General features: G+C 38.2%; 1 protein-coding gene across 1 annotated transcript in view; it reads right to left on the bottom strand.

The window, feature by feature from the left end:
* Positions 1-15,247, bottom strand: part of LOC126305264 (protein unc-13 homolog C-like) — a 1,060,877-nt gene that overhangs the window by 123,764 nt on the left and 921,866 nt on the right. Inside the window, exon 24 of the mRNA XM_049992034.1 lies at positions 8,294-8,460. Coding sequence (XP_049847991.1) covers positions 8,294-8,460 — 167 coding nt within the window. The remainder of the gene's footprint in view (positions 1-8,293; positions 8,461-15,247) is intronic.

Genomic DNA, 15,247 nt, shown 5'->3' with positions numbered 1-15,247 from the left:
AAAATTTCATCTGTTTACGTTAATTCACAACTGGCATCTGCATGCTAATGACTGTCTAGCATACTCAAAACAACCAGGTGTTTCACAAATAATATCTTCAGCCACGGAGCAACCACAACTTCTGGAGTGTCTATCAGTGTCTCATACCCAAACATTTCATCTCTGCTGAGAGATAAAGTTAGGTATTTAGATAAAAGCTCCTTCATTTGTTCCATTTTTTATGACTGAATTAAATTTGATATTGTTGCCACTTAGAAAGGCAATGAAAAATCAAGAAGACTTGTTCTGTTAAAAAGTGCAGTTAGTTTCTCTGCTATAATAGTGTATTCTGCTTTCTGTTCACTAAATATTAATGTGTGTAATATGACAGTTTATTTTAATCCTACAGTGGTTATAGGCCCACAAATGTTAATAAAGAAACAGGCAACTGTTTTAGAGTCAATTAGCCAATCTAAACATTGCATTTGTGGGAAAGATGAGACATTTGCTGAAACTGTCAAAGTATTTTTGTGTGATGCATTTGTAAAATGTTAACTGATGCTGTATTTGAGAATTTCAAGTGAAAGAAAACATTTTATTTTAACAACAGTAGGACAATATGTAAAATATATAGAGATGACGGTGAACGGACACAGTACTGACAAACAAAATGGAGAGAATCACACCTGTTGGTCATACAAAATAAAAATGATACTAATAGACACTGATTTGTGAATAAAATTTGGCAAATACTAAACAATCCAAGAAGTACTTCAAGAATTATGTGCTCCAAAGGACAGCCTATGTCACACTGTGTAACTTATACAGAAATTATATTTCCTACAAATGAAAAATTGTGAATCTATGGAAAATATTCTATGACTTATAAAATAAAGTGCAGCTGATCTAACAAAACTGAAGATAGAGTTCTAACAACAACTATTTTATGTGGACCTCCAGACGAATGGGATGCAGTAGTTACAGTTTTGTGAAAATGTCCAAATAATGATTTTAGGAATGCTACAGCTGAATGGTGTTTGCTTGCTGAAGATGTCAGATTCATGACTATAATGAAATGTCCTTGATACCAGCAGTTAAAGGTGCTGGAAGGCACCATTTACTGAACAACGTGAGAAGAGGCAGTAACAAACTCAGAAACATGCAACACAAAAATCATACTATTGTTTGTTACCACTATCACAAACTTGTTCACATGTCCAGAAATTGCTCTGAAAAGAGGAAATTTAAAAGATAGCAAAAGAAACAAGGTGCTGTTAGTACAAATGTTACATTGAATGGTGAGAATTGGAGACCGCATTCTAGGGCAACTCAGCACACAGTTCCAAAAGAAAATTATTTTTCAGTTGTTGATAAAAAATATTTTAGTTGAAAACCTAACTCTAGGTGATAGCAGAGAAACCAAAGCTGTGGAGAAGGTTACTGTGAGAGCAAAGTTGATTATCAGCAAAGAGCCTGCCCACTACACATTCTGCCTGCCTTCTGCACTCTTGCTTCTTTCTCTCTCTTGTCCATTTCCTCTTCCCCCTCCCTCTCTGCCCATCCCCTCCTTCCCAGCTCTTTGTACATGTCTTCCTCCCCCTCTCTCTGTCCATCTCCTCACCCTCTCTGTCTGTTTTCTTCCTTTCTCTCACTTTCCACCTCATCATCCCCCTATGTCCTTCCTCTCCTCCCCATTTCTGTCCATCTTCTCCTCTCCCTTTCTCTGTCCACCTCACCCTCCACAATCTCTCATTATCCATCTTCTCCTCCAATCTCTATCTCTGATCAACTGTGCCCATCCACACATGAAGCCTTTGCAAGGCATGCCAATACTATACGCACATTCGATTTTGTAAACCACAACATCCTTTTAAACAAATTAGAATTCTATGGTGTCACGGGCAGTGCTGCAAAATGGTTCAAGTCATACCTGGCTAACAGGAAACAAAGGGTGTCAGTGCAAGGGACTACTGAATTAAGTCATCAGTCATCTTCAGAATGGGAAGAAATTACATGTGGTGTCCCACAAGGATCCATATTAGGGCCATTGCTTTTTCTTTTGTACATTAATCATCTCTCATCAGTTACACTGCCAGAAGCAGAGTTCGTTTTATTTGCAGATGACACAAGTATTGCAATAAGTAATATGTTGAGTTTAGTTCTACAAAGACCTGCTACTGATATTTTCATGGATGTTAATAAATGGTTTAAAGCCAACTCACTGACATTAAACTTTGAAAAGACTCACTATATGCAATTCAGAACCTGTAAGAGGTTTCCACCCAGCATATGCATAAAGTATGAAGAAAAGGAAATAGAAGATGCTGAGAGTCTTAAATTCCTGGGATTACAACATGATAATAAAATCAGTTGGGAGGAGAGCACCACAAAACCGCAGAAACGCCTTACCAAATCTGTATTTGCAATTCGAGTGTTAGCAGATAAAGGAGACATAAAAGAGAAAAATCTTACATACTTTGCCTACTTTCATTCCCTAATGTCATATGGTCTAATATTTTGGGGTAACTCTTCCCATCAAACAAAACTTTTCAGAGTCCAAAAGCGTGTAATATGTATTATTTGTGGAGTAAACTCACGGACGTCTTGTAGAAACCTCTTCAAATAACTGGGTATACTAACTACTGTCTCTCAGTATATTTACTCCTTAATGAAATTTGTCCTAAATAATATATCTCTTTTTCCAACAAACAGCTCAGTTCATACATAAAATACCAGGAACAAAAATGATCTGCACAAGGACTTAAAAGCACTTTCTTTAGCTAAAAAAGGGTCCACTACTCAGGAACACTCATCTTCAATAATTTGCCAGCAAACATAAAAAATTTAGTTACAAATAAAGATCAATTTAAAAGGAGCCTTAAAGACTTACTATTGGCCAACTCCTTCTACTCCACTGACAAATTTTTCAATAGAAACAAATGATGTGTTGTATATATTCATACTATTAGTATTGTTATTTCAGCTTAAAAAAAAAAAAAAGTGACATGTTCCACATCCACGAGGATCTCCTCAATACGGATCTATGGAACAAAAAACTAATCTAATCTAAACACACACTACCCTCACTGTCTGTCCATATCTGTCCTCTGTCTATCTCTCAAACCTCTATCCATCTCTCTCCTCCTGTGTCCTACTCTCACAACCTACTTCCTGCTGCCTGCCCTCCCCTCAGTCTCTCTGCCCTTCTCCTTTTCCCACAATCTCTCTGTCTACCCCCATTTCTCTATCATCCCATCTCTTCCTATCCATTCTCCCCTGTCCTCCCTCCTCCCTGTCCTCCCATCCTTCTACAAGCCGTGTCCATTCACACTTGTAAACACTGCAAAACAGGTTGATGATACTCCCACACAACACACATGTTGTGCAGGACTGCCTACATTCCAGGTGCTAAACCAACACGTTTCTGCCCATATCTCAGCTCCTATGCGATGCTGGAGGTACTAACCACCAGAGTACTGACACCCATTTTGAAACTTCATGCAGGACATACATATACATATGCTGCTGTATGTATATTTATATATAATATGAAGACATGAGCAGCTAATTGAAATTCAATAAATATACTGAGAAACAGTGGATTTAACACAAAATCACCAGATCTGTGGCATTGTGAAATGACACATGTCAATAAGAGTGCAATCAACAATCTGATGTAAAGAGAAGCAGTCCTGGGATGAGACTGTGAAAAAGGTGAAATAAATCTGTGTGATGGCTATCTGATGAGTAAACTGATGCAAGATCTATATGAAGATGGTATCTGTTCTCGAAAGAACAGATACTGTTGACAACTGTACAGCTTCTCTAGAATGAAATGATAATTAAATCGAAACCCTTAGCTGCTGACAGGTGTTGGCAGCTAAGGGTTTAAATTTAATTATCATTTCATTCTAGACAAGCTGCACAGTCGTCAATGGTATCTATTCTTTTGGGAACAGATACCATCTGACCATCTTCATATAGATAAAGGCTACCCGGCCATTGATCTTCTGCTGTGTCAATGGGCACATTTTGCCTGAACTCTTACGAGACTCATCCACTTAGTTTGGCATGAGTAATGAGTGAATGGGCAAATATCTATTAGAAACACTATGAATGTAGGTTGTGGACAGTTGGGAATGTGGGTCTCATGGGAAGTATGCAAGGGATAAGTCCCTGCACTCACACTATGCTCTGTGCCTTTGGTGGCTCAGATGGATAGAGCACCTATCAGCAGCTAATGGCTTTGATTTAATTATCATTTGACACAAGGTCTGTTTCTGAAAACTGTATCACAAAATTCAAAGGAATGAACAACCAATTTAGAGCTTGTTCATATTGATCTCATGGGACCTACTGATGTTCCAAGTTTGGGAGGCAATAGATCTTTAATTAAACATCATGAATGATGCAAGCAGATACATATTTGTATATTTCTTCAGAAATAAGTATGATGTATTTGAAGAAATCAAGAAATGGCTGACTCCAATGGGAAATCAAATCAGTAAATACTTCAAAGAGAATCTGCACTCACAATGGCCTACCATTCTGTTCATCAAATAGTTGCAGTTCTGTAAGTCTTAAGGGATTTGGCATGAAGTAACTATGATATATACACTACAGAAAAATGACATATCTGAATGCCTCAATACAAGATTAATGAATATGTAAGCTCACAGTTGCTAGGAAGCAAGTTACTAAATAGTTCTTGGGATGAGATGGTGTACACCAATGGCACACATAAGAAATCATGTAACAAATAGGCAAAATCTCAATTGAAATAGAGGACAGAAAGACTTTATTGAACTGTGCAATGATGGGGCACTACCAGTTTCAAGTATTGATGCTGCGAAGAAGTAGATAGAACATTTGAGCACTAAAGAGGAATTTTGTGTATTCTCAGATCAGGAGGAGAATTTGGAAGCAATGTTTCTATTAATTGAAGGCTATAGGGAAACAGTGGAACACACCGTATTTTTGCAACAATGTTGCACACTAAAAGAAAGAATATAACAAAAGGAGAAATGAGAGTAACTAAATGTCATCCAATGATGCTTTGTTCAAAAGAGAAAGCTTATACTGAATATGCACAAACAAATGATGTGTGAGGAAGGTACAACAATTGTATCATGCAACACTTAATTCTGATAAGGTACTTAATGGATAGTTGAAATGATTGAAGGCATTAACTCCTTGGTGTATCGGGATGCATGGGAATTGGTCAAGCTATCATTTGGTGTAACTTCAGTAAAGACAGATGGATATTGAAAAAGAAGACATTTGGTGAGAAATCAATCTTTAAAGCAAAAAGGGTTCTTATGTAAGTGAAGGAAACAGTACATTACAAATTAAAATATTATCCCATTGGTCAAATACTTGTAGCATTCGCTGATGCCGATTGGGCTACTTGTATAGATGCTCATAAAAGTAGTACTGGATATGTGATAATATTGGTGGGATTTTCAATGTACTATGAGAGTATGAAATGAAATTGCATTGAGCATGGTAGAAAAAGCAGTAGCGTGCACAAAGGAGGTAATATGGATGAGAGAGTTACAAAGAATCTTGACCTGAAAGAAATGATTGGATAGCCAACACTTGTGCAGTGTGATATTCAAGTAACAGTTATACACTCCAAGAATCATAGAGATAAATCAAGAACAAAACATATTTCCACAAAACAACATTTCATCAGAGAGAAAGTAATTGATGGTACAAGTTACATTCAGTACATTTCAAAGGATAAAAATAAAAGCACAATTTTTAACAAAACCACTAAAACAGAATATTTGTGAATATCAATGTGATAAAATGTTACACAATGAGACAGTTGAAAATGATATACATGATTACAGTTCACTTTTCGATAATAGCTCTTATATGTTCTGCTTTTGTGAACAGATTTTCCTTAACAATGCTGTTACTTAAAATGGCAATGAAAAATGAAAAAGTTTCTGTTTTCTTAAAAGTGTATTTAGTTTCTCTCCTTTATTGGTGTTTCTTTCAATAAATATTTGTGTGTTTAACACAACTGTTTGTTCTATTCCACCAATCTCACTCCACAAAAAGAATTCTATAACAGTGAGGTCGGGAGAATGTAGTGGCCATGGTACTGGTCCATTCCTCCAATCCAACAATTGGGGAAATTGCTTCACATTTGAAGGTCAGATATATAAAGAGATCTCTGGAATGGCCATAGGAACCAGTGTGCAACACTTGGAGGGTATTTACTTGGAATTTCAGACACTCTATCTCCTGTGTGATTTTGATACAATGAGGATATTCTTATTATAGGGATCAATTGTGAAACTGAACTGTTGGGGATCTTGGAGTCTCTTAGTTTAGTTTAAGTAAAGGCCAACTCCATACTACAGCACACAATGATCCAACCAACATAAAGCAATATCACAGCCAGCTCTAGCATTATTGACTCTTCTGAAAAATTGCAAAGGAGTGAACCTCTCATTACTCTCTTGTGCCCATACAGACTGCAATAACCAACTTCTTTGGCACAGTTATGATTTTGTTGACATCATGCACAGAACTGAGCTGCACTCTACCTAACATCCTATTTAGACAGCCTAGAAGGGCTTCCCTACCCCTTTAAACCTGTATAACAAGCTGATCAGAACCTATGTTTTTATTAAATTCTTTTTTGCAAATTCTAAATTCCCAGCAAGCTGACTTCCTAAACCTTCTTATATTTTGAGATCCACCTATTCCTGTTATCCTCCTCCTCCTTTTCCTCCATCTTTTCTTTCCTTGCACAGGGTTAACAGGTCTAACAAGTTTCTTCCACTTTTCCTGATCCAGCCTGTCATACCCTGTCAGTTGTTTTTCCACCTGTTCCTCTCAGATGCAGTCCATCCACCTCTGCTGCAGCTTTATTCTTTCTGTGAAGTCTTCTGTGCACTTAAACAACTTTTACAGTTTCTTGGATTTTCTTAAATGAAACTCAATCCATTCTGCTGACTCCTCATATGTACCTCAACATCCTCATCTCAACTACATCTAGCCTATTCCACTGGTTTTCCCCTGTGGCCCATTTCCCCATTCCATGCAATAATGCTGACCTCATAACTGCCTTACAAGTCATCCCCTTGACTTTGAAATTTTTAATTTTCACACGATATTTCAGGCATCCTTTTCTAATTCCTCTATCCTCTTTGCACTCTGTGATCTATCTCAGAATCTGAATTTCTAGTACTTTCCACAGCTGATTAAGATATCTGAAGTGCCCTACCCTCTTCAGGCTTTCCCCATTCATTAGGGCTGTCGCCTTTCTCATTTCTGAGGATTAAATACTCTGTTTACCTTTTGGTTATTTTAAGTTCTTCTCCTCCAGTGCTTACCTCCAGTCTTCCAGTTTGTACTCCTAATCATTTTTACTGTGGCTAAACAGCATGAAGCAAGGAGCTTCATATCAAATTTCTTCTGATGGGGCATTGATAACCTGATCACAGTTGCAGGGACTGAGCGGAGATCTCTGATACAAGACTATGCAAATTGGTATCCACTCTGTCATGCCATCACTCCTTCTTATCCTTGTTCTTGCATTTTTGTATATATCTTGTACAGGACATAATACAACTCTGGTATTATCTCCAAATTTCTTGCCAAGGCACTCTATTACATGTTTTCTCTAGATTTATAAAGACCTCATGTAATTTATGAGTCTTCAGTTGTTGTTTTTCTTAAAGCTGGTAGAGTCTGAAGATTGCATATGCTGTCCCTTTTCCTGGTATAAATTCACACTGTTATTCTCCTACTGATGTTTTTCTATTATCTTCCCCTAGACATTCATGGGAAAGGCACCAATTAAATTATGCTATAATCATAAATGTGTTGTTGATTGTGTGTGTGTGTGTGTGTGTGTGTGTGTGTGTGTGTGTGTGTGTGTGTGTGTGTGTGTGTGTGTACAATGCAATGTTTTATATTTCTTGCTTGTCATAACTCCTGAAGTTAATGAGTAAGAGCATTTCAATCAGCTTATTAAATATAATTTGGTATAAGAGGTATCACAGAAAAGAGAAATCATTAAAAATGTATTTTATGGAGATCTAAAGTGGAAAAGAGCACTGGGCATAGCAACTAGGTATGCAACGTCAAAGAGATGGTATTTCTGATTTTTTCCTGCATTTTTTGATGCCCACAACATTATGCTTTGAAAATCTCTTCCCTCATCCAACTTCTGTTCCATAACAAATTTTCTCAGTATTTTGTTGATACAAAAATTATAATAGCATTTTATGGTAAACTTTACTGAACATTTCTCCTTATATTTCTCTTGCCTAGACATAATACAAAATTTTACCTTGTTGCAAAAAGCACTGCCAGATCATCCAAAGCAGAGTTTAGATTTTGTTGCAACTCTTTTAAAATGTTGGCTGCATCTTCTTCAAGTTTTTCACCTCCCATTGATTCAAACATTTTTTCTAGTTGTACACGCAGTTGCTGTATGTTATTCATCAGTATGCAAGCCTGCAAAACAGATATGTTGAAAAATGTGACTAGCATCACCATGCTCATTAATTTTAACTAAAATAATAACAAAATTATTATAAGTTTCTTTATTCTTGTGCCTGCAGTAAAATATATATCTCAAGAGGACATTGTAAATAAGGTTCCAGTATCACTGCTTAAAACATTTATTGAGTATTACAACAGCTGTTTTGCAAGATTTCCATTTTCAGGAACAACTACATTGTCCTGATGTATATATAACACATAGTGTGACTGTACCTGGCGACTGTTTCAGTTATATATTTCATGTGACATTCTAAAATATCAAATTCACGCTGATTTTGTACTGTTTTATACAGTGCGGCATAATATTTAGACATAATACTGTAGATGTTTACTGTAATTTTTGACAGTTCACACAACAGATGTTTTATTTTATGTAGTAACAGAATATATATTTATTTTTTATTTTTATTTTATATTCACTATGTAAATATGAAACATCTATGGCATGAGCCATAAAAGTCACAGGATATATCTGCAATATTGTATCAAAATATTATGGCAAACTGTGTAAAATGGTACAAAATTGATATGAAATCAATATTTTAGAATTTCACTTGAAATTTAACTAAAACATTCACCAGGTATAGATGTTATATATACACTCATATATACATGTTATATATACATCGGGACAATGTAGACATCCTTGAAAATGAAAATCTTCTGAAACAGCTGTCATAACACTCAGTAAATGTCTTAAGCACTGATATGAGAACCTTACTAACAAAATTACAGTAATTGAAATATAAAAGGTTTCTTCCCTTGGTCACTGATTGTTGTTGTTGTTGCTGTGGTCTTCAGTCCTGACACTGGTTTGATGCAGCTCTCCATGCTACTCTATCCTGTGCAAACTTCTTCATCTCCCAGTACTTACTGCAACCTACATCCTTCTGAATCTGCTTAATGTATTCATCTCTTGGTCTCCCTCTATGATTTTTACCCTCCACACTGCCCTCCAATGCTAAATTTTTGATCCCTTGATGCCTCAGAACATGTCCTACTAACCGGTCCCTTCTTTTTGTAAAGTTATGCCAAAACTCCTCTTCTCCCCAATTCTTTTCAATACTTCATGATTAGTTATGTGAACTACCCATCTAATCTTCAGCATTCTTCTGTAGCACCATGTTTTGAAAGCTTCTATTCTCTTCTTGTCCAAACTATTTATCGTCCATGTTTCACTTCCATACATGGCTACACTCCATACAAATACTTTCAGAAACGACTTCCTGACACTTAAATCTATACTCAATGTTAACAAATTTCTCTTCTTCAGAATGGTTTCCTTGCCATTGCCAGTCTACATTTTATATCTTCGACCATCATCAGATATTTCGTTCCCCAAATAGCAAAACTCCTTTACTACTTTAAGTGTCTCATTTCCTAATCTAATTCCCTCAGCATCACCTGACTTAATTCAACTACATTCCATTATCCTTGTTTTGCTTTTGTTGATGTTCATCTTGTATCCTCCTTTCAAGACACTGTCCATTCCGTTCAACTGCTCTTCCAGGTCCTTTGCTGTCTCTGATAGAATTACAATGTCATCGGCGAACCTTGAAATTTTTATTTCTTCTCCATGGATTTTAATACATACTCTGAATTTTTCTTTTGTTTCCTTTACTGCTTGCTCAATATACAGACTGAATAACATTGGGGAGAGGCTACAACCCTGTCTCACTCCCTTCCCAACCACTGATAGTCCATATGAAATAAGTTGGAACATCCACCAATCAGTATCTTTATGACACAAATTCATTTTTAACTACTTGAAATGGAAAACCTCCACTCACGATTATATCTAAACAAAGAATAATAAGCTTAGAGTTGTCAATGAGCACACATAAAAAGAAAACTTGCCAGTTATGATAATAATTATTTGTTGAAAAAGATGATGTGACTTACCAAACGAAAGCACTGGCAGGTCGATAGACACACAAACAAACACAAGCATAGACGTGTGTATGTTTGTGTTTGTGTGTTTGTTTGTGTGTCTATCAACCTGCCAGCGCTTTTTTTTGGTAAGTCACATCATCTTTGTTTTTAGATATATTTTTCCCACGTTGGAATGTTTCCCTCTATTATATCCATATAAGTGTATGTGCGGATGGATATGTGTGTGTGTGCGAGTGTACACCTGTCCTTTTTTCCCCCTAAGGGAAGTCTTTCCACTCCCGGGATTGGAGTGACTCCTTGCCCTCTCCCTTAGAACCCGCATCCTTTCATCTTTCCCTCTCCTTCCCTCTTTCCTGGTGGCGGCCATCGGTTGCTAGGGCTAGACGTTCTGTGTGTGTGTTTGTGTGTTTTATTTGTTGTGCCTGTCTACTGGTGCTTTCCCGCTTGGTGGGTCTTGGAATCTTTGTTTTTAATGTGTAATTATTAGTTGAGTTAGAGTACAACACATATACACACACAGACATGCCTTTTATGCCCCCACATAATGCCAGCTAGACAAATTGTGCCAGTGTTGCAATTCGACAGGTGGACCAGGCTGTACTGGAGGTTGTGTCAGGTGGGATGGGACAAGGGAAAGAGAGGCAGGAGGCAGGCAGGAAGATTGATGCTGGGGGCTAGTGACCTGCTAGGGCACAGCTGCTTTGATGGCTAGTAATGCAGGAGGGAGGGGCGGGGGGGGGGGGGGGGGTGGCAGGTAGACAGGCTAAGCATGTGATACAGGTTTTTGAAGCCAGTGAAGAGTCATGCACAGTGAAGGTGAAGTGGGAATGTGAACTGGGAGGGGCAGCAGGATGAAGAAAGGGGAAACTGTTGCAAGGCGGGTGTGGTGACAGTGGGCTACTGGAGATGGAGGCTGTTATGATTACAGGAGCAAAGAATGTGATGCAAGGATAACTCCCCTCTACATAGTTCAGGAAAGCAGGTGATGGAAGGAAGAATACAGAAGGCATGGGTTGTGAAGCAGCCATTGAAATTAAGCATGTTGTGCTCAGCTGCATGTTGTGACACTGGTTATTCAGTTTGTTCAGCACAGCAGTTTGGCAGTGGCAATTCATACTAATGGACAGCTGGTTGGTAGTCATGTGACATAAAACACTGTGAACTGTTTGCATATGATATGGCTGCTTTCACAGTTGTCACAGCTTTCGAGAGGGTAGGATAAGCTTGTGATAGGACTTCAATAGGAAGTGCTGGGTGGGTAGACTGTGTAGGTCTTGTAACTTGGTCTTTCACAGGGATATGATCCCTGTCGTGAGGATTTAGGAGTGGAAATGGGAGTGGCATACGAATGGACTAGGATATTTTGTAGGTTGGGCAGATGATGGAAGACCACTTCAGGTGGGGGAGGAAGGGCCTTGGATAAGCTATCCCTCATTTCAGGGTATGATGAGAGATAATCAAAGCCCTGACGAAGGATCTGATTCAGCTGTTTGAGTCCAGGATGGTACTGGGTGATTAGGAGGCATTTCTTCATAGCTGCTTCTCATGGGTGGTGCAAGGACTGGGGGTCATTGGCACAGGAAATACAGGAAATGTTTTTGTGGACTAGGTCCAGTGGGGGGGGGGGGGGGGGGGAGAATTTGAAGCCTGTTTTCCTGTTTGCCAAGGCCCTCGTGAAACCATCAACATAGCTGGGTAAGGGAGTTTTCATGTTTTCATCCCTGCAGATACGTTGTGCGTGGGTGGCTACACTATACTGGGTTGGGGGTGGGGGGTTAGTGTTGAAGGGATGGCAGTTGTGAAAATGGTGGTTACTAAATTTAATCAGGACAGAGGGGTGGATGGAGGCATCAGAGAGGAGGTGGTAAACGTCCAGGATGATGGCACATTAGGTTGAAGCACAGGTGAAGTGAATGGGAGAGCAGGCATTAAGTTTGTCAAGGAATGAGGATAGGGTGACTTGTTCCTGAGTCCACCTCATGAAGATGTAAGTGAACCTCAACCAGACTAAAGGTTGGGTGCTTTGGCAAGTTAGGGAAGTTTACTCCAGATGACCCGTAAACAAGCTGGCACAAGAGAATTGCATGAAGGTGCCCATGGCTGTGACACAGATTCGTTTGTAACATTCCCTTCAAATGGAAAGCAATTGTGTCACTTTATAGTTGGTAAGGTGAATAAGGAGTGAAGTGTGGGTTTGGAGTCTGAAGGATATTGGGAAACGTAGTGTTCAATAGTGATAAGGTCATGGGCATGAGGATTGTTGGAGTATAGGGAAATGATATCAAGAGCAATGAGTGGAGATCCAGAAGGTAAGGCATTGGGGTGGTGGAAAGTCAGTGAAGGAGTTGCTTAGTATCTTTGACATAGAAGGCTAGGTTCTGGGCAGTTCTTTGGAGGTGTTGGAGGTGCTTGTCACCAAGAGAGGAATTTCTTTCTGTGGGAACATAACAACCAGCTGTAATGTGATGTACAGGATTGTAGTGTTTGTGGATTTTGAGGAGTGATGGTTGTGGGGGATGTCATTGGGGTGATGATGGAGATGGACTCAGGGAAAGGTTTCTGGGGAGTGCCTATGGAGCATTTGTCTGCAGGGAGGATGAATAGGTCAAGATCTGTTTTCAGGTTGTGTAAGGCTGACCTTTCTTCCACTGAAAAGTTAGTGTTCTTATGAAGTGACCTCAAGAAGGATGTTGACACCAAGTTGGAGGTAAAATTATTTATGGCACTTTTATTTTCACAAGTCCATCTTGATCACAGATTTCTTTACACTTTATTACAGGAAAAAGCCAATAGAACCCTAACAGAATTGTGCAAGACTTCAGAAAAATGAAAATAAAAATTGAGTTTCAAAAAACAGGTAAAATGGCTCGTAAGCTACGGCACAAAGTTGACAATGACAGCAATAAATTTTTGGGATCTGGTATTTATAAGATTAGCTGCCAGGACTGATAGATTTTACATTGGTCAGACAGGAAGAAATTTCCAGACTCATTTTAGAGAACATATGTATAGTCACAATAAGAGCAATTTTGGTACACATTTGGACAGAGAAAGACATTCGGTAGGACATATAGACAGTAATATGAAAGTGTTGCATGGGACATCAAAGTGACAGTTAATGAACCTGCTCAAAGAAATGGAGATTTATATGCACAGAAAACAACAACCAGAATTACTGCTGAATGGACAGAAATAGTTTAACCTGAATGCTTACTTTTATATATTCAGAGACCTACTAGTTTGAATAGCATGGAGCACCCCAGCAGATTGGCATGTGATAGCCATCAGCAATGAGGAGACTGGGCCATCCTCTGTTAGCTAAGCCAAGGAAAACCAGGAAGCCATGACATATTCACCATTGATACCACATTTAATATAATATTGATTATAGATTTTCTATTTTAAATTAAGGGGCACTACCTTATTAATTGTATTATGATTACATTCACTGTTAACTGATCTCTTCAGTATAGAAGATTTTGTGACTTTTTTATTTTATACTTTTAATACTGGCATTCATAAAAGGTTGTATGTTACCTAACCAGGCTAAGGGCTGTATTGTATAGTATTTGTGCTTTTTATGGATTTCAAGTATGATTCCAGTTTCACATATAGTATATCAGCATATAAATATGTTTTTAATGTCAGATGCTGATTTAGCCAAAGAGAAATTTTAACTAAAGACAGTGCATACTGCATTTTAATCTTTATATTGGAGACTCTGGTTTATTATGTACTCTAGCTAAAGTGCCCTCTGCTGGCATTAGATTCTTGTATAAATACCTGATGCAATCTGAGTATTATCAGCACATACTATGTACTCGCATGTTTAACTTGACAATCAGAATATTTTAATGGTATGTATGGCTGATATACATGGCTAGAAATATTTTATATTTTTATATTTCATGCATCATTAATACTGTGTAGATTTAGTCTTAACTAATTGAACCTGGTTGCTTACACAGTATTTATATTTACAACAGAACTGAAGATGACAGTAAGCCAAAACCAGTAATAAAGTGTAAAGAAATGTGTGATCAAGACGGACTTGTGAAAATTAAAGTGCCAAAAATAAAATGATTGCAGACTCATTTACAGACTTCACGTCTTCAGTTAATAAAATTATTTAATTGGACAGATAAAAAAATCTACTCACCAAGTGGCAGCAGAACACATACATGAAAGACAGTTGTCTTCATCAGTCTTACCTTCTCATCTTGTATGGTAAGTCCCCTCTGACCCCCAGTTCTGGGTGAATTTCCCAAACTCTAACTCTTTTCCTAGACCTCTCCAGTCCCTTTTCTTCACCCTTCTTCCTTCCCCTTCAACCCTTCTCCCTGAACAAGGAGCCACTAGCTCCTAAAGCTTGCCACTCACAACAGTCTTTGATGTGTGTGTTCTGCCGTCATTTGGTGAGTAGATTTTTTATCTATCCGATTAAATAATTTTATCAATAATTGATTCTTTTCAAAGTTGGCAGTGTGGAGTTCCTGGAAGGTGACGAGGAGATGGTTAAGTGTGAATCAGGGACTGTCATGGCTGGATGGTGGTATGGTGTGGGAGAAACAAGGTTTAATTTTGGTATTATGGTGGCTTTTGTTCGAGGGACTGGTGGCAAAAAGTGTTTCCACTGTAGGCTTTGGAAAAAAGGGAATACATCTTTGGCAAGGTTGGAAAGGTTAACAACAGTGTTTAGGGTTTGCTTGGGTTCTAGATATAATGGAGTGTTGGAATGCAGTTTGGAGGCTGTGCTAAATTTAAAAGGTCACTAAGAGCTATGAGGGGTGGACGAGGTGGTTCACTGTGACCAGGATGATGTTGACAGAAAGTGCTGCCCTGATAT

This window comes from Schistocerca gregaria, unplaced genomic scaffold (assembly GCF_023897955.1).
Source record: "Schistocerca gregaria isolate iqSchGreg1 unplaced genomic scaffold, iqSchGreg1.2 ptg000304l, whole genome shotgun sequence".
Lineage (NCBI taxonomy): Eukaryota > Metazoa > Arthropoda > Insecta > Orthoptera > Acrididae > Schistocerca > Schistocerca gregaria.
Note: the sequence above shows the minus strand (reverse complement) of the source record. Positions and strands in the feature narration are given on the sequence as shown.